This window comes from Tachysurus vachellii, chromosome 16, assembly GCF_030014155.1.
Source record: "Tachysurus vachellii isolate PV-2020 chromosome 16, HZAU_Pvac_v1, whole genome shotgun sequence".
Lineage (NCBI taxonomy): Eukaryota > Metazoa > Chordata > Actinopteri > Siluriformes > Bagridae > Tachysurus > Tachysurus vachellii.
In genome coordinates, this window is record NC_083475.1 from 17,383,707 (window position 1) to 17,411,688 (window position 27,982).

The 27,982-nt window shown below is 40.8% G+C and overlaps 1 protein-coding gene across 1 annotated transcript; it reads left to right on the forward strand.

Annotated features, from left to right (window-relative positions):
* The first annotated feature begins 404 nt into the window (after nucleotides 1–404).
* Nucleotides 405–27,024, forward strand: si:dkeyp-27e10.3 (UPF0606 protein KIAA1549). Its single transcript, XM_060889606.1, has 22 exons — nucleotides 405–765; nucleotides 2,880–3,113; nucleotides 8,985–10,259; nucleotides 11,192–11,280; nucleotides 12,137–12,311; nucleotides 13,752–13,882; nucleotides 13,995–14,181; nucleotides 15,470–15,529; nucleotides 15,661–15,812; nucleotides 15,910–16,087; nucleotides 17,066–17,274; nucleotides 17,553–17,758; nucleotides 17,884–18,011; nucleotides 19,389–19,403; nucleotides 19,482–19,708; nucleotides 19,792–20,021; nucleotides 20,532–20,667; nucleotides 20,754–21,107; nucleotides 23,541–23,593; nucleotides 23,809–23,936; nucleotides 24,009–24,163; nucleotides 24,891–27,024. Exons 2-22 carry the CDS (start codon nucleotides 2,978–2,980, stop codon nucleotides 25,098–25,100), a joined length of 4,434 nt encoding a protein of 1,477 aa, XP_060745589.1. The 5' UTR covers nucleotides 405–765; nucleotides 2,880–2,977; the 3' UTR covers nucleotides 25,101–27,024.
* The last annotated feature ends 958 nt before the right edge of the window (nucleotides 27,025–27,982 follow it).

Genomic DNA, 27,982 nt, shown 5'->3' on the forward strand with positions numbered 1-27,982 from the left:
GATTTACTGTTATATTCGTTGTCATTATATTAATCATGTTGTATTTATTTATTTTGGTATTTATTTTTTATTTATATATGTTATATATGTTATATACCAATGAGAGTGTGTGTGTGCCCTGCGATGGGTTGGCACTCCGTCCAGGATGTATCCTGAGTGAGTGAATGAATGAATGAATGAAGGTGGTTCTATTATCTCTGAGTTCTCCGGACCCCATATCTAGAACCCTTGTTCTAGGTTATCTGGAAGAAACCCAGAGAAATACACGAGTGTGCAGATCTCCAGCAGCACCTGACGCATGTAGCTGGTTTTTGACTGACACCCCAAAGAGCCAATCAGAGCAGCGCTCTATTCTCTGCCCGTTAATGAACAGGGAAAAGGGGGCGGGGTCAGGCATCCGGTCGGTGGTGGTGTGTAAGGCGATGTTTCACCGAATTCCCTGGTTCGCATGCTGAAATGGACCGGACCGGGTCGCGTGCGTCCTTTCTCAGGGTCCGTGTGTTTGTGTGAAGCGGCGCGCGCGCGCGTTCCAGCCTGTGTATCTCGGACACAAAGGAATTAACGCAAAAGGTTGTAGAGGAACATCGCAGCTAACGGATCGTATATTTAGTAGGTTTACTGTCCCGGTTTTGGAGAGTGTCGGAGGGAACCGTGTGGAGACCAGGAGGTGTGTGTGTGTGTGATGAGGGGTGTGTAGTGATGAAGATGATGAAGATGATGATGGTGATGCTGAGCCTGGCCCTCTGCTGCATCTCTACATGACAGGTAACAGAAATGCTGTCTGTTCATTCCTACATCTCAGTATCATCATGAACATTATTAACACCGTGTGAATTGTGCTGAAGGTTATTAGGTTATTGTGTTGGGGGAAAAAGCGTCTTTGGTCCAAAGTGTGTCATCTGTATGCGGGTCGGTACACCTTCTATCCGCCCTTCCCTCTCTCTCTCTCTCTCTCTCTCTCTCTCTCTCTCTCTGTATCTCTGTGTCTATCTATCTATCTATCTATCTATCTATCTATCTATCTATCTATCTATCTGTGCATCTCTCTCTCTCTCTCTCTCTCTCGTCTCTCTCTGTCTCTCTCTGTGTCTCTCTCTCTCACTCTCTGTCTCTATCTGTGTGTCTCTCTCTCTCTCTCTCTCTCTCTCACACACACACACACACACACACACACACACACACACACACACACATATAGGTGTCTAACCTCTAGGCCTTAAACGCGCCAGTTTTCATACACGTCTCGTCAATATTTCTGTCATGAGGCTGTTGCATTTATTCTGAATGAAGAGATGCAACACAACAAAAAAGCAACAAAATATGAAAGCTTCCACTCCAGAAGTAAGCGTTCAACCTCCACATATCAGATCATGTCTCTGTAAAGTCTGTTACTCTTAATGTTCATACAGATATAAATCATCATTCCAGCATTGTTAGAGTTTTAACCAAATCCCTTGAATATCAGGAATGAGTCTTGAATGAGTGTCAATATCAGCCTTGTTTCATACATACATATACACAGGTGAGTTATTATATATATATGTATATATATATATATATATATATATATATATATATATATATATATATATATATATATATTCATTCATTCATTCATTCATTTTCTACCGCTTATCCGAACTACCTCGGGTCACAGGGAGCCTGTGCCTATCTCAGGCGCCATCGGGCATCAAGGCAGGATACACCCTGGATGGACTGCCAACCCATCGCAGGGCACACACACACACACACACTCATTCACTCACACAATCACACACTACGGACAATTTTCCAGAGATGCCAATCAACCTACCATGCATGTCTTTGGACCGGGGGAGGAGTACCCGGAGGAAACCCCCGAGTCACGGGGAGAACATGCAAACTCCACACACACAAGGCGGTATAAATATATATTATAAATGCCATAGCAGACGATTTATACATCAGATTTATCCTTATTAGACCATTCAGTGAAATCTCCTGCTCTGTGGATGTGGGCGGAGTTATCTGGAATAGACCACGCCCATTATTTTAGAAATGTTTTATTACAGGATAAAGGTGATCTCTGATTCTATATCCATAAGGAGACAAGTAAACACAAACCAAGATAAATAAACACCCTTACAGCTTAAAAAAGCAATGCTACACTGCTATCACTACATCATGAAACTCAGGCTTGTGTATTAGTATCTGATACTGAGCTGATACTGAGCTCTTCACAGTAACCCATGTGTCCTGACTCATCCCTGGCATGACAGAGTGGTGTTTAAATGTTATTTGTGTACAGGATCTGTGCCTTGTCATTTAACATCACATGTGTTGATGAAATAAATCCAATCCAATCTGATACCTGACCTGGGTTTCAAGCCAATATTAGCCACTTTAATATGCATTATGTATCTATGAATACTCAGATTGAACGGGTAATAATACAAATAGTTGCTCGAATTTGTTTTCTTTTCTTTTAGAAAGCTTGCATGAAAGGTTTGCTGGGCATCTGGGATTAGATGTGGGCACAGGGACTAAAAATACCAAATACAGTCTCGCACACATCTCTGGTTGAGATCTAATGTGAACTGGAGTGATGTAGCTGAGACTGTCAGGGCCAGAATTCACACTTCATGCTGAAAATGCTGGTATTTCTGACTCTGGGGTTTTTCCAGGTTTCTGGGTGGTTAGATGTTGGATTCATAAGTTTTTGTAAAAAATATCTTCGGCTTTAGGCCACACCCCTTTAGGTTTAAATCATATTAAAGATCCAGATCTATATATTTTTAGCTCTAACAGATATAGATACAGATTCATATGTTTGAACTAATGTATAGCGTAATGTATGCTCTCTTTCTTTATTTTTTGTTTGTTTGTTTGGGTTTTTTTAGAGATGCCTGAAACTGGAAGGCAGCCACGCCGGAGGATGGACGTCTTCCATGGAGGAAACACGTCAGGTTCATGCATTATGTCATAAACAGCAAGCAGGATGGAGAAGTCAGAGGGAGAAAGGGCAGGTTTGAGGGCAATGCCTGTGAAGGCTCGGCGTCTGATTGGCTGCTGCTTGCTCCTGCTCTTGGCATTGATGCTTGTTTCCATAGCGACTACAAGCACACCTGTGTCAGGTAGGTCTCGTTCAAATCTCATGGGCTACATTCCACACTGTATACTAAAATACTAACTTGTATACCGTACACAAACTTCAGTAGCCTGTAGCGATGTCCTGGTTTTATTTACTGTTAAAATTATAATCAGCAAAAAAAACTGGGGTTGTAGCTTTAAGGTGAGAAGTATCATGGTCGGGCTTGATGTGTTGTGATGTGTGTTAGTGTGGGTTTTTCCTCTGGAATCCCTGAAATCTGTCTTCATGTACACTTTTGTCGCCGAAGCATGAACTGGGTCAGTGTATATATGCAGAAAGATAAAAAAAATGAGTACATTTCTAATTTTGTAGGTTTCTGTTTAAAGATTCATTGCAGGCGATTGTTTATTGTTCGCCGTGTGAAAGGAGATTTAACTGTAGAATGTGTGTGTTTGTGTGTGTGTGTGTGTGTGTGTGTGTGTGTGTGTGTGTCTGACTAGAAAGTGAGAAAAAGTAAAAAAATAGGCATTATTGATGAAGTAATAAAGGGCAAGTCTGTGCTTGAGGTTTGATGTCTAGTCCTCCTACTATGTTTAAAAATATACTTCATGGAGTTCTGGATTTTATGAAGGGTTGTTTTGGGTCTGAGACTGAGTAGAACACACACACATGCACACACATACACACACACATATACGCACACACACGCACACGCACACACACATGCACACACACACACATGCACACACACATAGAAATATACACACAGATGCACACGCACACACAAACACACACACAGACACACGCACACACACACACACGCACACGCATACACACCCATACACACACATACACACATATGCACACACACACGCACACACACATACACACACGCACACACATACACACACACATACACACACATATATACACACACGCACACACACATACACACACGTGCACACACACATATACACATACACACACAAATACACACACACACACACAGTTCTAAAGACAGTTGAGGGAAGAGCTAATAAAAGAGTCGGCTAGAACAGTGATGGCTTTGGACCTGTAGCTATATGAGAAGATGGACTCCATAATAGTCAGAACAGATGAGTCGTTTAGGGTAAATGTGAAAGTTGGCAAGTAAAAATAGGAAATCTAAGTAGATATTTTTGTAACTGAACTGAACAGAACTAAAAATTCGCTTAGAAGAAAGTAAAATTTAGGTCGATGATTTTACTGATAAAGAATTAATTAAGCAGTTAATTGTTTTTCAGTTCATTTTATGTCTTAATTTATAAGCAATATCTAAAGATAGTAAGAAGAAGAAGAAGAAGAAGAAGAAGAAGAAGAAGAAGAAGAAAAATAATAATAAAAGAATATAGCAATAACTATTAATAAAATTCAGTAAACCTTTTTTTTTTTATTGAAACTACTAAATATTCTGAAGTATATAAAATGTTACTGTTTGTTTACAGATGAAACCTTTGACTGAGTCAGATGATTAAATGTTTTATTGTCTCGATTGTGTTTGCTGACACCTTCTGCTTGACGACGTACTTTCAGAAAAACGTCTGATTTCTGATTACGTTTATAACACAGTGCTGTCGTATCCCCTGTAGCAGATCCTCCATGTAACATGACATTAACACAATAATGTGTTAATTAACAAAGCAAAGATTATTAAAATGAATTTAATGTTCATGGAGGAGTCGCCGGAGTAGCAAGTTTTCTGCATCAGGAGAAACTTCAGGACAGAGGAGTTGTGTATGTGTGTGTGTAGTGTGTGTAGTGTGTGTGTGTAGTGTGTGTGTGTGTAGTGTGTGTGTGTAGTGTGTGTGTGTAGTGTGTGTGTGTGTGTGTAGTGTGTTGTGTGTGTAGTGTGTGCGTGTGTAGTGTGTGTGTGTGTGTGTGTGTGTAGTGTGTAGTGTGTGTGTGTAGTGTGTTGTGTGTGTAGTGTGTGTGTGTAGTGTGTGTGTTATTATTCATTTCAATTTCAGTGTGTTTTGTCTTAATAATTTCAAGAGAGACAAATCAGAGAAAGTCTGTTTATAGCTGCTATAACGTAAATGATAACAGTAACTAACTTTTTGAGTTTTGAAATAGTGAGACGTTGTTTAGTTGTGTCATTTTGTACAGGTGATTTTTCATGTGCATTGTATCCAAACAATTAGAAAAAAGTGCATTTTGATCATTGGTTGTGAGTTTGGTGTCTCAGGAACAATGACATCAGGGTTCTGGTATTAGTAACAAAGTGATTCTAAAAAAAACTGTAAAGAAAGTATGACTAGCAAAATAGTCGAGTCTCTTTTTTTAAGTCTCTCTTTGTCTTTCTCTCTCCCTTTATCTTTTCCGTGTTCTGATAGTAGTCGTTGATCAGATTCATCAAAGCAAATGAACTACAAGACAGCAAGGATGCTATTATATGGTGCTATTCTTAGAGTCCCTTCTGGAGGTTCTCTACACCTGTGTGTGTAAGTGAGAGAGATAGAGAGAGAGAGAGAGAGAGAGAGAGAGAGATGAATCTGCCGGAGTGAGAAATGCTGTGAGCTTGGTCTACTGTGTCTCTGGAATACTGATGAGGCAGTCGGCACGTGATGTATTCCTGCAACACGTACACACACACACGAACCCGTACATGCTCACACACATTCACATACATGATATTACCATGGAAACACCTTGCCTGACCACGCCACAGCGCTGTCTCAGATTCTGAGCCCTCAGTTGACTGTGATGTGTGTGTTGTGTTGTGTGTGTGTGTGTGTGTGTGTGTGTGTAGTGAAGCACTGTTCTCCTTAAGGAATGCTCAGATAGTTAAGTAAGACGGAAGCTAATTACTGGAGATATTCCATGCTGTGCTGGAGAAGTTCTCATTAGTCCTTTATAAGCTGCGTTCACACTTAAAGCTCGCCTGTAATTACGTTTTGCTGCTGAAAGCAGATCATTTTTCGACCACGTTTTTTACCTTATGTGATGAATGCAGCCTAAATAAATCAGTGAAGAAATGAAATCCAGATGTAGATTGAGACTCCCTGACACCACATGAGGAAGAAACATTGAGAGAAACCAGACTTAAGAGGAAAGCTGGGTAATTAATATGCCTAGTGAATTTCCTACCAAAAGGCAGATCATGTCCTTGGTGCATCAGCGCATCTGTACAGAGCAGTAGCTCCGATTCAGAAAAACAGATCTAGTGCACACCAAAGCTCTGAGCAATCGATGAACAAATTATTGTGTGTTACGTTTAAACAAACATATCAGACAAAACTCTTTACCGAAAGTCAAAAACGGAGTAATAAAACTTTCTTTAGAACCATGTTAAATGGCTGTTGTTACTGTAATGTTACAGTAAGGGCAGTAAATTGGTTTGTCTTGTCTTCGTCATGTCTCACTTCACAGTGGTGATTAATGCCTCATATGAAAGTAGATATTCATGGTGTTAAGAATCGTTTTTTCTGTATTTCTGTTTTTATCTAGCCTACTAAGTAAAAAGTCAATGGTGAAATCAGACCAGTTCCTGCTCTCCGTGATGCCCCACGTGCTTGCATCAAAAATCTGAAGGCGTTTATCTTCAACCACTAAAATTCTGCGTAAGGTTATCAGCACAGGGAAAAACACGCGTCTCACACTGAAAGCCAACATTCGTTTTAGATCAGACTTGTGGAGATAAAATAATTCAGTTTTTCTTAGTTGTTTAGACCGCTGGCAGAACGGAACTTTAATGTACAGGTAAAAAGAGTTATAAATGAAAGGACGTAAAGTTAGACTCTTTAAAATGGCTGAAGAATAAGTGGATTACAGCCTTTATCGCTTGTGTAAATTGTAGGTAGTCAGCTAGAACCCTGTAGGAAACTAAAGAACATAAATATATAAATATATAAAATATAAATATATGATCATTTCTTCGTTTAGAAATGTAGCTTTGTAAATTGTAACTAGGCTTGTATTCGAGAACACATTATAAATTCCACTAGGTAAATATTAGGATCATATTGTTTATTAACATGATAAAAAACTGAAGTACGGCGCAAATCACATTGACACATGAAATACAGCCAAATATGAAAGCGCTACAAATCAGAACTGAAAATATCAGAAATATCAGAACATGTTTTTCTGTTGTTTACTCTGCACAAAAAAAACGAGGTCACACATGACATACTGTAAAAGATTTTACCTGCAGTGTGAAGGTCTACTTCATGCTAATTTGGGCTACATTAAAGGATTGAACTGACATAGATGCAAAGGTATGTGACCCAGATCTGATTTCATTTAAGATCATCTGAATCAGATTTCATGTGGTTCAGATCGGATTTGACATGTTGTCATATAACTGTAATGTGAACTGTTTGTTAACGCAAAGCCATAGTTTTGTATTTTTCCCCATATCGTTCTTGTGATCATTCTGATTCAGCGGTAGGTCGTCGATGGCTAAAACAACAAAATCAGTGAACAGGTTTCACTATATAGAGCACCGTCTGTCAATTTTTGCAATTTTGTGCTCTTGTTGGAGAACATCCAAAGCACTGCGTAGGATTAATGCCAAAATTATTTAAAAAAAAAGGCAAAAAAACATACAGGACTTTCTGCACTATTCTTTACATACAACAATATAGAAAAAGCTCCATATTGGTATTTTTATTAATTAATGAAACTAATTTCAGCACTGTTGCAAATGCTGGATTGTACAACACACGTGACACAAATCTGAATCATTACACCAGATAAGAGCTGAGCAATAATTCAGAACTTTAATAGTGTCAAAATGGGAATGTGGTTTCTAATGGAATTTTATACAGTGTAAACAGAATCTGAGGTTTAATTTGGTTCATTGGATGTTGCTGCTGATACAAAGATGGAGAACTAATCATGGCTTGGATATAATATACATCTAAAGACGTTCTAACAGTCTATAGATGATAGATGAGTTAGAGGCTGGCTGGCTGTCCCTTCTGTCTGATGATGGAGTTGGAATGACACACTGGCCCACAAACCATGCACTCAGCTGCCAGCTTCCTACATGCTGCCTGTTCCATTTACACAAGCATCCAACCCACTGAGCATCAGACTCAATTACCTCTCCTCTCTCAATGCTTCAATACCACATAGAGGAAAAACTAGATGATTAGCCCACTACTGTTACAGCTGATGTACTGTTAGTGTATTCTGGAAGTCCAGTAGCTCACAGAGTGCACTTCTCCTTTATGCGTTAACATTTAGGGCTAGAACAAATGGACAGAACTCACCGGTCTATACTTTAACATTATTATGAATGATCTATCCATTATTACTGATCTCCACAAATCTAATTATGAATGATTTAGTCAGAGTTTTGTGGATAGCAGTTGGCATTTTGATTTTCATATTTTCACACAGTGCAGTTGATAGTAAAGATGCCTCACAGAGTTAGGGTCTGCAGATCAAGCCTGAGATTGGGGTTACTGTCTCTTTTGAGTTTTGTATGATCTCACCATGTCCACACAGATTCTCTGGTTTCCTCTCACATCCCTATTAGTTGGTGACTTTAACTTGCTCCTACCGTAGGTGTGAAAGAGCCTGCCGTAAACATCCAGGGTTTATACTGCCTTTCATCCAGTGTTCCTGGGGTAGACATCTGATCCATCATGACTGTGATCAATGCACTTACCTAGAAGAAGTGGATTTGAGCTATCATAGTTCAATAAATTATGGGTAATCAACAGGAATCCTGTAGTTTGTAGAATTATAAGTGAGGTGCTCTTAGAAAACTTCTAGTTACAGTATTAACCTTCCAAGGAGTACTTTAGGGGCCAGTCTGAATAGTAAAGTTGTGGTACATTTAGTTGGATTACTTTGGGCCTGTTGATTAATTTCAATCTCTTTTCTATTTATGTGCCATTCTTGTTCCTTTTCTTTGATTTCTCAGAGAAACTCCCGTCCGGTCTATCCAAACGGGACTCTGGTTTCTTCCCGACACACGCAGGCTTACAACAAGCTTTGTTATCCTTATCGCAATACTCAACAAATCCCAGAAGCAAAGCTCATACATCATCAGATGCCAAGCATCCTGCACAGCCTGTTCGCCATGACAATGCATCTGGCATAGCTCCTACCCCATCCCTAGGTGCTGATGGTGGGTCAGGTAACCTAGGTGATAGTGCACATGGCATTCACCTGCTGCTACGTCCTCCAGACCTTCTCACACCAAGTCAGATGCCTCCTCTTCATGGCCACAGCCCACCTACACCGGCTCCTCCTACTTTGCTTACACATGAAGACTTGGACTCTGCTCAGTCTACAGAAGTAGACTGGGGTTCTGGGGATTACCTGGAGACTTTAACCTTCATGGGCTCTGACGGTGATGACCTTTCGTTGGTCTCCACCCTTCCAACACATGGATATGACTCATATGAAATTGAGGATGACAATGCTGGAGTCCGTTACGACACCGACTTTCCATCACGGCCCGTTCTAACTCTTTCCTCTGGGCATCTGCTCCCGAGTGTAACTCTTGGATATGGAACTAGCCTAAGGACTGCCCACCCTTCTGATCCCCGCCTGCCCCATGTCCCTGATACTGCCCCGGATGATCTGGATTTTGACTGGGCAGAACTATACCCTATTGAACCCACTGAAATGCTGCTTCCAGATATGAACAGTATGGAGTATTACAACACGCTACTGGCCAAAGAGAATGCTAGTGCTGCTCGCAACCAGACACACCTGACTCCCCCTCATATCACTCCTACAGCGACTCATACACAACTTACAGGCTCCACGCACACACTCACCCCTTCTCTGGGTGTTGGCCCTAATACAGTAACAGAACAAGTGGATACACCTCACTCCATACCTGGAGTTACCCCCACTCCTCCACAAAAACCTACTGTACAGCCTTCTGAAGTACCTTCTTACCCAGGGAAGGGGTCTCCTCAACCAGCTTTACCAGACGCTAGTAAACAACCTGTAGTTCCATCAGCCCCACCCGTTATCCCACAGGGTCCAGTCGTCCAGGCTGTAACAGTTAAAGTCCCTTCTGCTCACACACCTCAAACACCTACCAAAGCTATGACTACCACTACAACAACTACAACCACCGTGTCCAAACCAGTACCTCCTGCTCCCAGAATCCCACTTCCCATTGCACCCCGGCAGTATGTCTGCAACATCACCAAGCAAGACATGTACTTGGTCAGAGTAGGTGAGTCTTCATTTTTTTTTATTACAGAAAGGTACGTTTGTCAGGCCAAAGGTGCATGATGGTTAAAGCTGCACTGTTTTTGCACATGCGCATGTGATTGCTTATGATCATCTGCTAAACCTCCCTCTCATGATATTTCGTTACCATGCAGATTGACACACAGCTTTACTGTATGTTTTGGCTGATTTGTGTATGCTGAGTTTTAATAGGAGCTTAAGATTAAGAGGCTTTTAATAACTTCAGTCCTCAGTCCTCAAAGTGCTCGGAAGTCGTCAGTAAAAGTATGTTAGGTTCGAATGTGTTTGTTTCAGAATTTATGGTTTATTTATAGATCTAGCTACCTTCTTCACTGAAATTATGCTAGCTAGTTATATCAATATAATCAACAGACACTGCTAATTTTGTTCGCCTGATTTTGGAAAAGTCTTTTGATCCTTTTACTTAGAGACTGAGAAAAAAACAGGAGGGCAGACCAACAGATGACTGGAGGTGGTCCTTCATGGCTGTCAAGTAATTTATGCTTGTACACGTAGCCTATACATCAGTAGGCTTTACTAATTGAAAGCTCATAATGTGTAGGTTTGTGAGTGTCTGTTGATTAAAGCAATTTGTTATCATTTTCTTCCTTCTTCTTACACCAAATATAAAATTACAGTTTGTTGGTGTTTAGCTTTGAGAGATGTTCAATTGTAGTTGTCAAAAACTATTGCAGACTTTTGAGCCACATTAATGTTATTTCTACAAATTCTGCAGCATAGGCATTGCTGATTTACTGGGTCAGAAATCAGTCCTAGCTGATTGTGTAGAACAAAACCTTTTGGAAGGTAGCAAGATTCCCAACATCATTTATAGTAGGATTAACACTAGTCACCTGAATTGATTGGAGGAATTTCAGCTCATATATAATATACTTCTGATCCCTGAAACTGCAGGCATGCCAAGTGCGACCTCTGTGGCGTTTGCGAAGGCTCATGTGAAGGAGATTTTGAGGCGAGAGTTCAACCGGACAGTAGAGCTGCAGGTGAGTCCTTATTTTAGGATTTTGTTTCCTCATATACACTTGCCAGATGCATTTGTCTGAGATAAGTTGTCTAAAGTAAATAAGTTAATCAAACGGTTTGCAAAGCCAGTGGTAGCTCGGTGGCTAAGACATTAGACTACTGATTTGAAGGTTGTCAGTTTGAATCCCTAGGCCACCATTGGGCCCCTGTGCAAGGCCCTTAAACCCTCAATTGCACAGTTGTATAATTAGAAAAATGTAAGTCCCTCTAGAAACGGGTGTCTGCCAAATGCTGTAGATGTACAACAGCTGTAGGACTTGTCTCAGATTTTTTTGGTATTGGTCTTGTTAAATATAGTCTTGGGCTTTACCAAGAATTTGGCTAAATAATGTTTGTGTTTTCTTTTCATTTAGCATTCAGAAAATTTGACAGGAAGTAATTCCTTATTCTTGAAAATGTGGGTAATCATTGGTGCAGTGCCCAAAAGAAAGTAATCAGTGATTGGTAATAGGATGTCTTTTTCACCGGAGTATCGTCGGCTATCCTGAAAAATTCTTCCTATCCAGTGTCTGTGCCTGGTAGGGACTAAAATGATTTGAAAACAAAAATGTTGTAGAATTGTGTATAAGTATGCAATTTGGGATGCACTATTGGCCCTTAAACTAAGTTTCTTCCACATAGCCCCTAAGGCTTGACTTGATTTTGTCCTGCTCTTAGACTGTGTTGGTCTTGACTACAGCTCTATAGTTTTTTTGTCTGGTTTCTAGATATTGTAGTACAAAATAGGTTACAGGCAAATTCTGTATTTGTTTTGGCCCAAAAGGTCATATAAATTGAGCTTTTTCACTGCAATGGACGACTTCTGTGTTTTTTCAGGTACTTAAAGCTCCACCCAATTTTGTTTTCCGGGCCGTATCTGGCCCAAACGTATACACTGCGGTGTCAATCATCAACACCCTCCGCCAATCAGCACGCAGCACCTCGTCCTCCACAATCCTCACTGTCACACCAATATATCCCGTACCTGAACACATCAATCAGGTGCATTCAGGTAAGAACCGTATTTTCCAGGATAAATAAATTTTTGGGCTGTAGCAGGTGCTGCGGCTTAACCGGCCAAGCGGAAATCGTGCAGCCTCAAGCAGAGACATGCAGCGACAGTATGTAGGAGAAATAATGGCTGAATGCCAGCTGCCATAAGGTACGCTGTAGTCATCTTATCAGCAAACTAAGAAGCTATGAAATTAAATGCTTGAGCCGACTGCTACATCAAATGCATCAAAGTCCACTCCAGAATTAATGACACTCCGTGAAAATTATCAAAATTTTTTTTCTTTTTTCGGCTGCTCCCTGTCGCCACAGCGGATCACGTGGTTCGCATATTAGATTTGGCAACGGTTTTATGCCAGATGCCCTTCCTGATGCAACCCTCCCATTTTTTATCCGGGCTTGAGACTGGCACTGAGAGTTAACTCCTCAGTTGCCGGGTTAGCTCCTTGCCCGGGAATTGAACCCAGGCTGCGACAATGAGAGCACGGGATCCTGCCCTTGGATTGACATGAGGTGAAAATTAGTGAATATTATTGTATAAAAATTTATCCCACGTGCACCGATATATTCAGCATATGAACAACCTCAAGATGTTTGAACCTTCCTGTATTTTCATAGAAGCCTTTATTATCACCACATATTCATTACAGCACAGTGGAATTGTTTTCTTCACATACCCCAACTGAGGAGGTTGGGGTCAGAGAGCAGGGGCAGCTATGATACAGCGCCCCTGGAGCAGGGAGGGTTGAGGGCCTTGCTCAAGGGCCCAGCAGTGGCAGCTTGGCTGTGCTCGGCCTTGATGCCCGATCCTCCGATCAACAACCCAGAGCCTTAACCAGTTGAGCCACCACTGCCCCTAAGGTTTTCGCATATCCCAGGCTATTATGAGCCTGGGGTCAGAGCGTAGGGTCAGCCACCGTGCGGCGCCCCTGGAGCAGGTGAGGTTAAGGGCCATGCTCAAGGACCCAATGTAGATGTCGCAGCAGCTTGTGGGCTTGAACCCCGACCTTCTGATTAGGAACCCAGTGCCTGGACCTCTGGACCATCACATCCTAAAATTTTCATAACTATAAATGATTCTCTGGAAAACATGCCAAAGGTTTTCTCTCAGAAATATATCAAAAGTATTTACACCCCTAAAACCATTCAAATAACTAAATGTAATCTGGGAAGTTTGCTCTTATTCTCCAGAAATTCTTAACCTTTTTTGATTGTAGAGATATACATCCTTATCCTTGTACATGAGAAAGAAAGAGAGTTTTAAGCACAAAAGAGACAAAAAGGTGATATTGAAAAAGAGACAAACACAAGGTTCTGTGCTGTTGTAGCTTTATGTGTCTCTATATGTTTACGTTCCTACTGATTTTCATTACTGAGTTTCAGTAATTCAGGGTTTTTCCTCTTGTATAGCTGCTGCAAGAACATATGGTTTTGTGTCCAGTTTTGCAGTTTGTTCCGAGCCACGTGGACGTGCGTGTGTGCAGCTTCAGTGAGCGTGTGGAGCGGGGACTCTTCATGGCTTATTCAGAAGTTCGCAGGCGATTGCAGGAGAACGGAAACTTCTCTGTTCTTGTGCGTATTATGTTTTATATCCGTCACTATATACAGTAGTGTCTACATAACGTGTCCAGGTTAGAGAAATGATCTCACCGGTTATCTCACTGCATGTTACTTTCCAATGCAGATCTTGAACATCACCGTGAGTTTGGCGAAAGGCCAGAAGCAGCAGAAAACTCCAGTGGACATAACGTTCGCCATCCGAGATTCTCACGGCTACCTCAGAGGCTCCGACGTCAGCGCTCACCTGAGACAGCTGCATGTGGTGGAGTTCAGCTTCTACCTGGGCTTTCCTGCAGTGCAGATCGCAGAGCGTGAGTGCTCATGTTCATGTGCGCACACACACACTCACACAACACACGCACGCACACACACTCACATGCACACACACACTCACACACCCACAAGCACACACACTCACACACCCACACGCACACACACTCACCCACACGCACACACACATAGGCACGCACACACACGCACACACACATGCACACACACTCACGCACACTAGGGATGGGCGATATGGCCTAAAATCCATATTGCTGTATACATTGCAGCCTCTTGCGATAACGATATATATTGCGATATATAAATTATAATAGAGCCATTTCAGAACAGGTTACACAGACCCTTAGGAAAGCCAAACTGCTAAATGTATTTTTTTTTAAGAAATAAAGAAATGTATGTCATTTTGAGAACATTTATTGTGCAAAAGCAAAACTTTAATTATACAACAAAATGTTGCAGATAAATAAAAGTCTTTCCTTCTAAAAGGCACTATACTTAGTTTAAGTCCTTGGTTCTTAAATGCCACCCAAGTTGCAGAGAACAGAAAAACTGGTGTCTTTTTAGTTAAGGAACATACACTGTACTGAAAATACTTCCAGTATTAATTAGGCAAAGAAAATTATTTTGTGTAAATGCACAGATACTTTAAATAAAAACATATTTCAAACCTGCAGCCGAGGTAACGCATTTGGTTTTAAACATTTTGTTCTCCTAATGAAATTAAAACTGGTGTCTTGTTAATAAAGGAACGGACACTGTGAATTAGCTCTTAGCTGTTAGCTCTTAACTTTTGCCCCACACACTCTACAGAGTATATTTTTCTGCTGCTCGTCGGACGGCTTAAATCCAAACCAAGTCCAAATAATAGATGTTGCACCGGTCTTTTTCACGAGCTCCTCTGTTTCACTGACGCTTTCAGCCATGTTTATTCAAGATGACGAATAGATGATTCGTTGCAGCCGGCTGCAGCTCGTGGCTCTAAATTTCGCGGGTAGATTGCGTCATCAACATGCATTATCGCGATAGTGCAATAGAATTAAAATCTCTATCGTAGGCCAATTTTGTTTCGTTTATATCGCATATCGTTTATATCGTCCATTACTAACGCACACACACATACACACAGACACACACATGCACACACACACAGGCACGCATGCACACACACAGGCACGCACTCACACACGTGCGCACATACACGCACACATACACACAGACACACACTCAAACATGTACATATACCCTCTAATCTCCTTTAATCTATTCTCTTCTCCTCACTTCTCTTCTCTTCTCCTGTCCTCTCCTCTCCAGCTTTTCATTATCCGGAGCTGAATGTATCTCATCATTTGCGATCGTCTTGGGTAAAGACAGGTACAGTAGTAGTGTATCTAATTAAATAGATTTGGTGAAGTGTTATTATGTGAATTGTGTCATTTTATTATTCAGTAGGTTCTTATTATATGTCATATATGGTGATATAATTATGGCTGTGTGTTCTGCAGTGTTACTGGGCGTGTTAGATCAGCGTGTGAGTGAGCGGACGTTCCAGGCTAAAATGGAGAGGAGACTGGCTGTGTTGGTGGGAGAGGGGCTTGGGCTCGGCGGTGGGCGTCGCTGGAGACGAGCAACCACTGTGGGCAACAACAGCGTGCAGGTAATTACAGAACTCCAGAAAGGCTAGGAATTATTTCTTTTTGGTGTTTTTTTCTCATGTAATTTCACATTTTTTTAAATAACGTATGGCCTTCCAGATTGTACGAGCTTTACGCCTGGACGGGGCAGATAACCCTCTAGAGCTGGTGTATTTTGTGGAGGCGGGGTCAGGTGAGCGGCTGTCGGGTCTGACTACAGCTGCCATGCTGAACAGACTCAACCTGCAGAGGGCAGCAATTGTGTTGGGCTACCGTGTGCATGGGATACTGGCTACACGTAAGCCACACACACACACACACACACACACACACACACACACACACACACACACACACACACACACACACAAACTCTCCCCAGAGTAATTGCATACAAGTAACATATATATTCATTCTACACACAAAGTGTTATGTACACAAGCGTAAAGCCCAAACTACTGTATCAGCTAGAAAAATGACATCAAAGCAAAATCTAACTATAATACGTATAAATTTTATTCCATCTTAAAAGTACAATTTATCATTTTTTACAAGTCTTTCTAGACACGTTATGATCATAATATCATTAATATTTTAGGAGAGATGTTATTTTACAATGCAATTGCTAATCATTTCACTTTAAGTTTAACTGTGCGTTCAAATTTTAGTGGGAAGTTGATTTTTACGAGGCAGGAAGTCGTAATTACGATATCATGCGCATTTAAATCACTTTAGTCCGAGCAAGATGGAGGTGTACTTTCTCTTAATTCATTTTTTAAAAGAAAATGAACAAAGAATGTGCGTCAGATGTGTTTTGATTTTGATCAATTTATGAAGTTGCTGTAAACTTTACTGTTACATTGACCAGTTACATCATAATTGTCTCGTCCCCAAACCCAAATTCTGAGCTCAGTTAAATATCCCAGTCATAATTACAAATCTGTGGTGTCATTCACAAATGAGTTAAACTTTTAAATACCATCTTTTTGACATGACTTGAACGCACCATGAGATTCATTTACTTTTTTCGCCAGCCATGAAAATGAGTTCCGCTCACAGCCGGAGCAGCGTTTATCTTTTTCTTTCGCTGTATTGAATTGAAGTAATGTACAGGAAAGATATCTTTATTACTTTAAGCACATTACCTTCTTCACATTAGTCTCTCTTTAGTCTTGATTATATAATCTGACATGAAGAACAGAATTCTTCTCCTCAGATGTGACACGTATAGCAATCTTAAAAGATTGACTCAGTTTCTGTGTTGTGTGTATATCAGCGGTGGAGAAGTTATCCCTGACCCCGTCTGAGACGCAGCCCAGTAATGTGTGGCTGATTATTGGGGTGGTGGTCCCAGGGGTGGTGGTCCTCCTCATCATCATCATCCTGTACTGGAAACTGTGCCGCTCTGAGAAACTGGAGTTCCAACCAGACGCCATGAGCACCATCCAACAGAGACAGAAGGTCTGGGTCGAACCATTTCACAGTGTATGTACAATTGTGTGTGTCAGTGTGTGTGTGTGTGTGTGCTTACATAAGTGGATCACTCATCCACCTCACATGTAGAGTAGACACTTGACTTTCATTCTGTCCTCCCAGTTAAGTGGGTTTTAAGATAAGTGTCTTTTAGGATGCTACTGTAGGTTCAATTTTAACTTTGTCTTGCATTTTTTTGAAAGGTAAGAGGTCTTTTCCTGGGTTTGTGTGTGTGTATGTGTGTGTTTGTGTGTGTGTGTGTTTGTGTGTGTGTGTGTGTGTGTATACAGCTCCAGGCCCCGAGTGTGAAAGGCTTTGACTTTGCCAAGCTCCACCTTGGACAGCATAGTAAAGATGACATCATGGTGATCCAAGAACCCTCTCCTATGCCTCCATCTGTCAAAGAGGCCACGCCTTCTGAAGGTGGAGAACTGAACACACCTAAATCCAAAAGCTCATCCACTAAAGTGTCACGTGCAGCTCGAAGGAGGAGCAGGTACTAAATGACCATGTGGGTGAACATGTGCATATCTGTGTGATCTTGAGACAGATAAAAGACTGTTTGTGATGTGTGTATGTGTGTGTGTGTGTGTGTGTGTGTATATGTGTGTGGGGGGGTAGATTGTCCCCATCTGATGGTGACTCATTGGCCAGTGAGGCGTCCAGTGGTCGAGAGTCAGCTGAGGAAAGCACCAGACCTGCAGTCACACCCAGTGACAGCAAACCTCATCACCGCAAGAGCAAACATGGTAATAAACACAGTTACATACACACACATGCACACACACACACATGCACACACACACAAACACACACACTACAGCAAACCTCATCACCGCAAGAGCAAACATGGTAATAAACACAGTTACATACACACACATGCACACACACACAAACACACACACTACAGCAAACCTCATCACCGCAAGAGCAAACATGGTAACAAAACACAGTTACATACACACACATGCACACACAGACACACATGCACACACACACACACACAAACACACATGCACACACAGACACACATGCACACACACAAACACACACACTACAGCAAACTTCATCACCGCAAGAGCAAACATGGTAATAAACACAGTTACATACACACACATGCACACACAGACACACATGCACACACACACAAACACACACACTACAGCAAACCTCATCACCGCAAGAGCAAACATGGTAATAAACAAAGTTTTTCATAAAAACCATCCCCAACACACACACCCCCACCCCCACCCACACACACACACACACACACACACACATACACACACACACATACACACCACAAAAAAAATCATAACTGCAAGAGCAAACATGGTAATAAACACAGTTTTTCATAAAAACCATCCCCAACACACACACACACACACCCACCCACGCACACACACACACACACACACACATACACACCACAAAAAAAATCATAACTGCAAGAGCAAACATGGTAATAAACACACACACACCAACACACACACAAACACACACAAACACTTACACGCATGCACACACACACCTACACGCACACCCAAACACATTTACCCACACCAGAGCAAACCTCATCACTGCAAGACCAAAGATGTTAATAAGCATGGTTTTACATAAAAACCAACAGCCCCCCAAACAAACACACACTCACGCACACACAGACACACGTGCACACACACAGACACACGCGCACACACACTATATCAAATAAAACTAATGTTGAAACAAGAATGTTGACATTGGAGTAAAAGCAATCACTTTAAATGTGTCTTCATTCAACTTCAACTACGACAGTCATCAAATCATTTAAAAATAAAACTCTTTACACCACAACACTGATTCCAATTGGTCAGAAGGATGTTGATTCATTTTCTCTACAGCAGCTCTCAAAGTAGTTCTGCTTTTATATGAATGTGTTCTTTCTAATTTATTGATAAAATGACATCACAATGACAATGATGAATCTTCAGCATAATCGATACTTGACACTTTGGTCATCAGAGCATCCTGTCACTGTTAGAACTGCACAACTGTCACGTTTTACTCCTTATATTACCTAAAATCTTACCTTTGCTGTTTTTTCCTTTTCTACTTCATTTTTATATTTCACGTCCGATCAACAGCCAAGAACAAACTCGGTAAGCTGCTTTCTTTTTCACTCAGCTCACCGAACTTGTAAGATCACATTTGACCCCTGACCCTTGTGTGTGTATCAGGCGCGACATCAGGCAGCGGAGCTGATGAACAGTTATCTTCCTCCTCCATATTTGACCATGTGGATCGACTGTCTCGAGGCTCGTCTGATGGAACACGCCGGGTCTCCAATAAAGTCCAGTTAATCGCCATGCAGCCTGTTCCGAGCCCACCCTCTCATCCGCATAACCAAGCCCTAAGCCCCGCCCTCAGTGAAAGGATGGCGGATGGAGGCAAGGTTAGCTCAGAGGTGAGAAACCCGTCTTCAGACGTGCACTCAGGCATGCACAGGTTTTTATGACTCGTATATATTTTGGTTGTATATTTATTCAGATCCAGGTTGCTCTCAGGCATAAGTCTGAGATCGAACACCACCGAAATAAGATACGACTGCGAGCCAAGAGAAAAGGCCACTACGAGTTTCCGTCCATGGAGGACATTATAGCGGTGTTCGGAGACAGCTCAGAGCAGCAGCGAGTGTATCAGCAAGCCCAGGAGCAAATACACAAGATCCTGCATCCTAATACACAAATAGCTTCACCCAACAGAGAGCCTCACAGGAGGTGAGAATAATAATATTTATTAGCATCTTTATCAATGTATCGCGTTTCATTATGAGTTTAAAATCATAAAATGCTTTATGCAAAATTGCACATATAGTTTTACATATATGTTTAACTAGACCCCAGAACTTTTAATACGAGAATTTAAAGTGTTCTTGAGCTGTGGAAATCTGCGAAACAAACATAAACCATATATTATTATTATTATTATTATTATTATTATTAATATTATTATTATTATTATTTTTATTATTATTATTAATGATAATTTAATATAGCAATATCTAATACAGGGTACGTGTATGGCAGACTTCCACCTTAAATTCCACCTTAAAACCTTCCACCTTAACATTTTTGCACTGGAGACAGCGTCCAAAAATGTAAAGGTGGAAGGTTTAAAGAGAGGCGGTCAGTAAATACTTTTTCCTCCTGTATTATGATCCTCAGATATGGATAAAACATTTCACTTAATGTGTGTGTGTGCGCATGCGTGTGTGTGTGTGACTCAAGAGGCAGACGTTCTCCCAGACAGCGTCAAAGGCAGAATTTGAGTGGAAACAGCAGCCTGACAGATAAAGATCGTCTCATTTCGGATGGCGATGCCACATACAGGAAGTACCCGGGAGTCAACAATGTGGCCTACATGGTAAAATCACACATTTCTAATTAAAACTCACTCCAGTTTAATTTCAGGAGCATTCATGTTACGTTATCTTTTCTTTCTCCACCCAGTCGGACGCAGATCGGCTCCCTGATGTCAGCAGCCCTTCCCCGACTGACGAGGTATTTGTTGACCCGGGGTCTCCGCCTCCTGGACCTGCCCCTGCTCCACCTGCTTATATTCCACCTCAGCCAAGCATCGAAGAGGCGCGTCAGCAAATGCACTCTCTGTTAGATGATGCATTTGCCTTGGTCTCACCCTCCTCACAGAGCAGCTCCGCCCCTCTGAACATCACTGGGGTAACAACAATTCCTGGAGAGGAAGGAGTCAGTCCTGGTCCACCCTCTAGTCCACCAGCGCGTTCTGTCCGCCAGTGGGGCTCGTCATCCTACCCAGCAGCCCCTGCACACAGTCCCTTCTCTGCAGTGAGTAGAGAAGAATAATAATACATAATTACCCTTTTAGGGATGTCTATAAACAGAATATTTGGTGCAAACAGAGATAAAGGATATACAAGATTATATAAGTTTATATAACAAATATGTTTTTTACCTTAACAAGCATTCAGATATAATCATGTGGAGCACCTGAAGACTGTGTGAAGGATTTACTTTGATCATTTATTCATCATCAGTTTCTGTTCTGGGTTGTGATGGTTAAATCAAGCTGCTAGATTTGTTTCTTATTTCAGTGGAAATCATGAGGACCAAGTAAATTTGTCAAATAATAACCGTGTGTGTGCTAGTGGAGACAAAAAATGACCTGGAGTGATGTAGCTGAGGTTGAGTGTCAGGTAATGAAGACAGAAACGAGTGCAGAGCAAATTCTGGCCTTGGAGTGTACAGGCGTGAGCATCGAATATAACAAGGTTCATCAATTCATTTTTTTTAGCTCTTTTCAGGAGGTTAAACTAAACTCCTACACTAAAACGGTTTCAGATGAAAATAATTAACAGACTTTATATTTATAATCACTCCCTCCAGTGTCACCCAAATGAGGATGAGGTTCACTTTTGAGTCTGGTTCCTCTCAATGTTTCTTCCTCTTCCATCTAAAGGAGTTTTTCCTCACCACAGTCGCCTCAGTCACCTCAGGCTTGTTCATTAGGGATAAATACAAACACATTTAAATATAAGTCTAATATTAATCTTGAACTTTTATATAATATTAACATTTTTGTACTATTTTTCATATGTTCTGTACATAAAGCTGCTTTGAGACAATGCCCATTGTTAAAAGTGCTATACAGATACATTTTGAATTGAAATATATAATTACAAAATAGGGGGGCACGGTGGCTTAGTGGTTAGCACGTTCTCCTCACACCTCCAGGGTTGGGGGTTCGATTCCCTCCTCCGCCTTGTGTGTGTGGAGTTTGCATGTTCTCCCCGTGCCTCGGGGGTTTCCTCCGGGTACTCCGGTTTCCTCCCCCGGTCCAAAGACATGCATGGTAGGTTGATTGGCATCTCTGGAAAATTGTCCGTAGTGTGTGATTGCGTGAGTGAATGAGAGTGTGTGTGTGTGTGCCCTGCGATGGGTTGGCACTCCGTCCAGGGTGTATCCTGCCTCGATGCCCGATGACTCCTGAGATAGGCACAGGCTCCCCGTGACCCGAGAATAGTTCGGATAAGCGGTAGAAGATGAATGAATGAATGAATGAATGAATAACAAAAAAACCCACACAAATACATTTACAAAATTTAGTAGACACTCTCATCCAGAGAGACTTACATTTATACAACTGACCAGTTGAGGGTGAAGGGCCTTGCTTAGGGGCCCAGGAAAGGCAGCTTGGAGGACCTGGCATTCAAACTCACAAAACAGCATAAAAATGTATTTAATACGGTAAAATGGCACTTTTACCTTTCTCACAGTGAAGTCCAAGATAATGCAGCTGAGTGCAGGGATGTAGACCAAACAATACCAGAGGGAATTTAATCAGGCTCCACAACACCCAGTGGATGAACACAAAAAAAATAAACTCACAAAATTGAACTCTTACCAAGGTTATGTCTAATTCCAGAATATTCAACTCCAGTAATTTGCTGGAAGTTTATTTTGGAGAAAATCGATAGGCAGAAGCTTAATCACAAATCAGGCAAGGTCAGGTGATGTACGAAGCACAACGCAATCCTATGTTCCAAAAAAACAGATGGGGCACAATGTCAAAAAAATAAAGTGACTATACACAAGAAAAACGTTTGGTAAGACCAGATAGAGGCACACTTCATACCTGACTACGTGTTCATGGTTTGTTTATATAGATGCATGTGTGATTGTGAACAGGTACACGTGATTAATCAGAAGGTGAAGGTGACTGTGACAAAGGTTATCTGTTTTATTACGCCTAATCCGGCGTGGTCACGTTTGTACAGTAGGTGGCGGTTTGCATGGAGTTCTTGGGGGATGTGGAAGTTGATCTGAAATTCAGTTTGGAATTCACACATTATGCTAAATAAAATATAGAAAAGCAATAAAAATAAATAAATAAATAAATAAGAAAGAAAGGGAAACAACGTCTTTACAGCCACAAACCAGCTCTGGATCCAGATACTCATGCCATTATTTCTAAATATTGTATATGTATTTCTTTAAACATTGATTGGTGTAAAATATACAAAATACACTTTCCTTTCTCTCAGAAACTTTCAGTATGGTTTAGTCACTTATTTATAAATGCCAGATAAGCTCTTTATGCATTGCAAATAAATTTGTAGTTCATAATTTGGTATAAACACTTATTATGAAGGTTAATCTAATGAAATCTAATCTAAATAAAGAAGTACAGAAGATATTTGTTTTTCATACAGTACATGTTGAGTTCTGTCTCATTGTGTTGACGTATTTGTGTGTTTGTAGAGGTATGCTGAATTAGGAATGTCCCCTACATCTTTACAAAACTTATTGCACAGGTGAGCTCCATTACAAAATACTCTGTAGGAATCCTATATTAATATATTATTATATATAACTGCCAGAAAAGGTTTGTATTTTTATTAGTAATATTGACTAATCATTTTTTTTTACCAGAGTATTTGCTTGATTGATGTTGTGCTGACCGCCTGCTTTCCTATTAGCATGTCTAAATTTTCTAAACGCAAGTGATGGATGAATGCTTGATTGACAGGCAGACGATGGGCTCAGGATATCTGGCATCTGGGGAGCTACAGTCTGATCCAGGTTACACAAGCAGCGGACAGTATGGGGATGATATCTCATCATCCTCCCGACCACGACCTGTAGGGGGCAGCACAGGTAGAAGTCGCTATTATCCTGAGACTGTTACAGCTGATGTAGTATGCGTGTTGATTTAATCTGTGTGTGTAGGTGCACAGTTACATCAGCTGACACAGGTAGGCCTGTCCAGTCAGATTGCTGTGTATCCCGGAGTGGGACGTAGTGTATCCGGACCCTCAGGATCCAGCTGGGCCCAGTACCGTTCAGACGAAGAGGTCTCCAGACCTGGAAATAATCCGGAGGCTGTGAGTCACATAAACAATTCTAGCAGTAAAACTAGTCAGACAGAACACAAAACAAAACTTTGATTTTATCTCTTGCTTTATCTAATTTCTTCAAGTCTGAAAAAATGTTTTGTAATTAGACTTTAGTTAATAAAATAGATCCCGAATATTCTGCAAAGCAACATTAAATCTATTATTTATTTAAAAGAACATAGCACTGCAACAACTCAGCCTGGCAAGTGATAAGTTAAGAAAGGAGTTAGTCAGAGAGATAACCACAAGGTTACACGGGTTATCCTCAACATGATGCTGCCACCATCATGCTTTATTTTGCCGTTGGTGTTCTAAGGTTAATCGGCAGTGTTGGGTCTCTGGCAAGTCTAGCACTTTGTGCCAAGGCCAAATATGTTAACCTTTTTGCTACATGTTTGATGAGAACACAAAATGTACAGTAAGTGCGCTAATTCTCATAGTGTACAAACTAGCAGTTATTATATGTGTAGTATATAGTAATTATGATGGAGTGATGATTGACGGATTTATTATCCTCCGAACACAGGGTATTGTGATTTCATCGAGTTTAGGCTTCCAAGCTCCTCTGATCAAGATACAGAACAAAGGACTGATGCAATATCTGATAAAGAAATGGATCATTGTTTTCTCAATTCATGAAAATGCACATCCATGGTACACTGTGCTCTTTTTATTAAAACCCAACCAGCCTCTGTTCATTTTTTTTTTGCAACAGATCCTGTCGTTCTCGGAGTACTCCTCATCTCCCGTGTTCCAGATGCCCAGGTCGTCCCTTAGAGATCCTCCCATGCCCACAGCAGGCTACAGCGGTCTGGAGGAAGCCTCTCCAGCTGTGCAGTCCTCAGCTTCACTTATCAAGGCCATCAGGGAGGAGCTGCAAAGACTCTCCCAGAAACAACCAGCCATGACAGTCTACCACAGTTGAGAAACACCTTGCCGAACACTGGCTAAACTCCGCCCATAGTTGGTCGCTGAACTAGCTGATTATAAACATGCTACCTAATCCCTCACTGAATACATGCACCAGAGCCACGGTTTGTATGAACCCTATTTCTATTCATATACAGCAGGCTGGACTGATACTTAAAGAGATACCACTGCTGAGCAACAATACATGGACCATTTGGATAAAACCTGAGGAGGGAAAAACCCCCAGCATACCACCAATCAAACATCACTAACTTAAAATACAACAAGTCACCTCACTCACGAATATCCAATAGAAACTCTTCTCTCCTAAACTGCATGCTATTTGGAAATAGTTATACAGAAGAAAAAAAGAGACGTTTGTGATTTTTTTTTCTCAAATCCAGCGTGAGACCCCTTCTCTCCTCAGTGCCATTTCTTACATGTCGGTCAAAGTGCTTCCTTCAGAAGGGTCATCATCCAACCCCTCGATTTCCTCTGGTGCTAAATCTCATTCCCATTTTCACCAACCATGCCTAATAATTGTAGCAGTGATCACCAATGGCTTTTCCTTTAAATCTACGTTCAATTTCTGTTCAATTTAGTTCCAAAAAAAAAAACCCCACCGATGAAGGATACCATGATTATGTGTGTTACAATGGCTGGACGATGGCTTTAAACAGGGAAAGTATAAATAGTCTATTATACTCAAAAACTTTCTTGTATCATTTGAGAAGAGTTTTGGGATGAAAGGATGTGAGCTAATCAGATGACACGACATCAGATAGAGAATGACGAAATAAACGGAGGCTGTGAACAAAGGATGTTATATTTGGATCAACAGTAGTCAGAAAGAACAAGAGGCGCAACGTATAAGAGCTCTATTTATGAGACCGATGACACATCCTTCGTACAATTTAACCAACTACAATTCTCTTGTCTTTTACTGCGAAATATGCTTTGTTCGGCGTTAGAGGTTTAGTTATAAAACCGTTACTTCATCCATGTTCTCCCTGTGCCTTGGGGGTTTCTCCAGGTTCTCCAGTTTCATCCATCAGTCTAAAGACATGCATTGTTGGCCGACTGCCATCTCTAAATTGTCTGTATTGCGTGATAGGGTGTGTGAGTGTATGTGTTATTGTTCCCTGAGATAGACTGTCCGGACTGACCCCTTGCCCTGTGCTCCGAATCTCCTGGGATAGATTCCCGGTTCCCCAAGAGCCGATAAGCATGATAAGCAGTGTGGAGAATGAATAGATGGATGGATGGACAAAAAAATCATAGATATGGTGTGTAGGATGCTCTGTTTGAGAACGCACAATCAACACATAGAAGTACAAAAACAACTTACAACACGGCTGTTTTTTTTTTGTTTGTTTGTTTTTTTGCTTCAAACCATCCATTTAATGTAACGCTAGATCTTCTGGAACAGATTTGGTGACCACTGACTTACAGAGTTTTACCCATGTCCCGTCTTCTGTCCAATCTCTACTCTTCAGTCCATTTGTGCATCATCACAAAAAAGTAGCCACTCTGTTGCCTGCTCCATTTCTCCAGTGGATCAAAATGCCAAAACGTTCACTCAAGTTAAAAGAAGGATTACGTCATGAGACCCAAACTGAAGGAAAATTGTTGCTCGGTATCATCACGACTTTATGTCACCGTCTATTCAGAATGCTGGGACGAATTGTATTTGTATTTGTTTTGTTTTTTTTTGAGCTTGTTTTTGCCTGTGAATCGTGAGAGTTTGGCTGTGACGTGAGCCGGTGTCTTCATTTAGAGTAGGGCACGCTTAACGCTTTCCCCCTTGGTGTGGATAGTTCTCAGTTTACAGCTGTTTGTTTTGCACAGTTTTTCATCTTTGCACAATGTTTTCACAGTTGCAATGCTAAAAATTCTTATAAGGGTATCTAGAGATAAGAGAAAACTATTCAGTACAGATCTATATAGATATGCTATATATATATATATAAAGATATAAAGAATTATAATATACATAAATACATATATCAATTGCATATTGATGTATTCCTGATGAGCACAATATGATTGTATGTCTAAACTATATTTAGATTTTCTTTATTTTATTTATCTTTATAAATATATGAAGACATTTACATGTTGGATAATGTGTTGGTATGAGATATGAGAATATATAAAAAAAAAGACCAGATCACTGTTAAGGCATATAGATGGTTTAGCTCAGTAGGCAATCTGTATTTCCGTGTATACAATCATGTGAATTTGGGCTAAGAATTTTATTTTGTTGTCATGGTGGCTGTAAGATTATGTGACGAGATGGACCTGTTATGTATTGTGTTGTACACCATGCCATTTAAAAAAAAATCATTTCTCTGACAGTTCAAATGGAGCATATACTCACCCTAACAGGCCTTAAGTCAAGCTGCATGTTAATTATTGCTTTTTATTTTCTTATTTTAATGTGTTGATGTCTTGATGGGCATGCTACTACAGTATATATGCTTTAAAAAAAAAGAAACACGCTTAAAAACTGTGTGAAATCCTAAAACAAGCTTGATAGATAGATTTTGTTGAACTTGAGTGAATAATGTGTACTAACTGGTGTTAGAGGAGATTAAACATGAACGGTCAAAGCACAGATTAGTCATTGTGAGGGAAAAGAGAGAGAGAGAGAGAAGCTTCAATATTTTGCAGTTTATATACCTGAGTAATATTTTTTGAAACCGCTGAAAACTCATTATTTCTGAATGAAATATAAAAATACAGAGAGTTATAATATGTATATGGACCATTTTAAAAATAAAAATGTGTAAAGGTAAACGTCATTCTCTAAAGCAGACTTCTGCAAAGACCAACTGGGAAAAGTTTTCTTTGGGTATAACACCAGTCAGTCAGTCAGTCAGTCAGTCAGTCATGTAC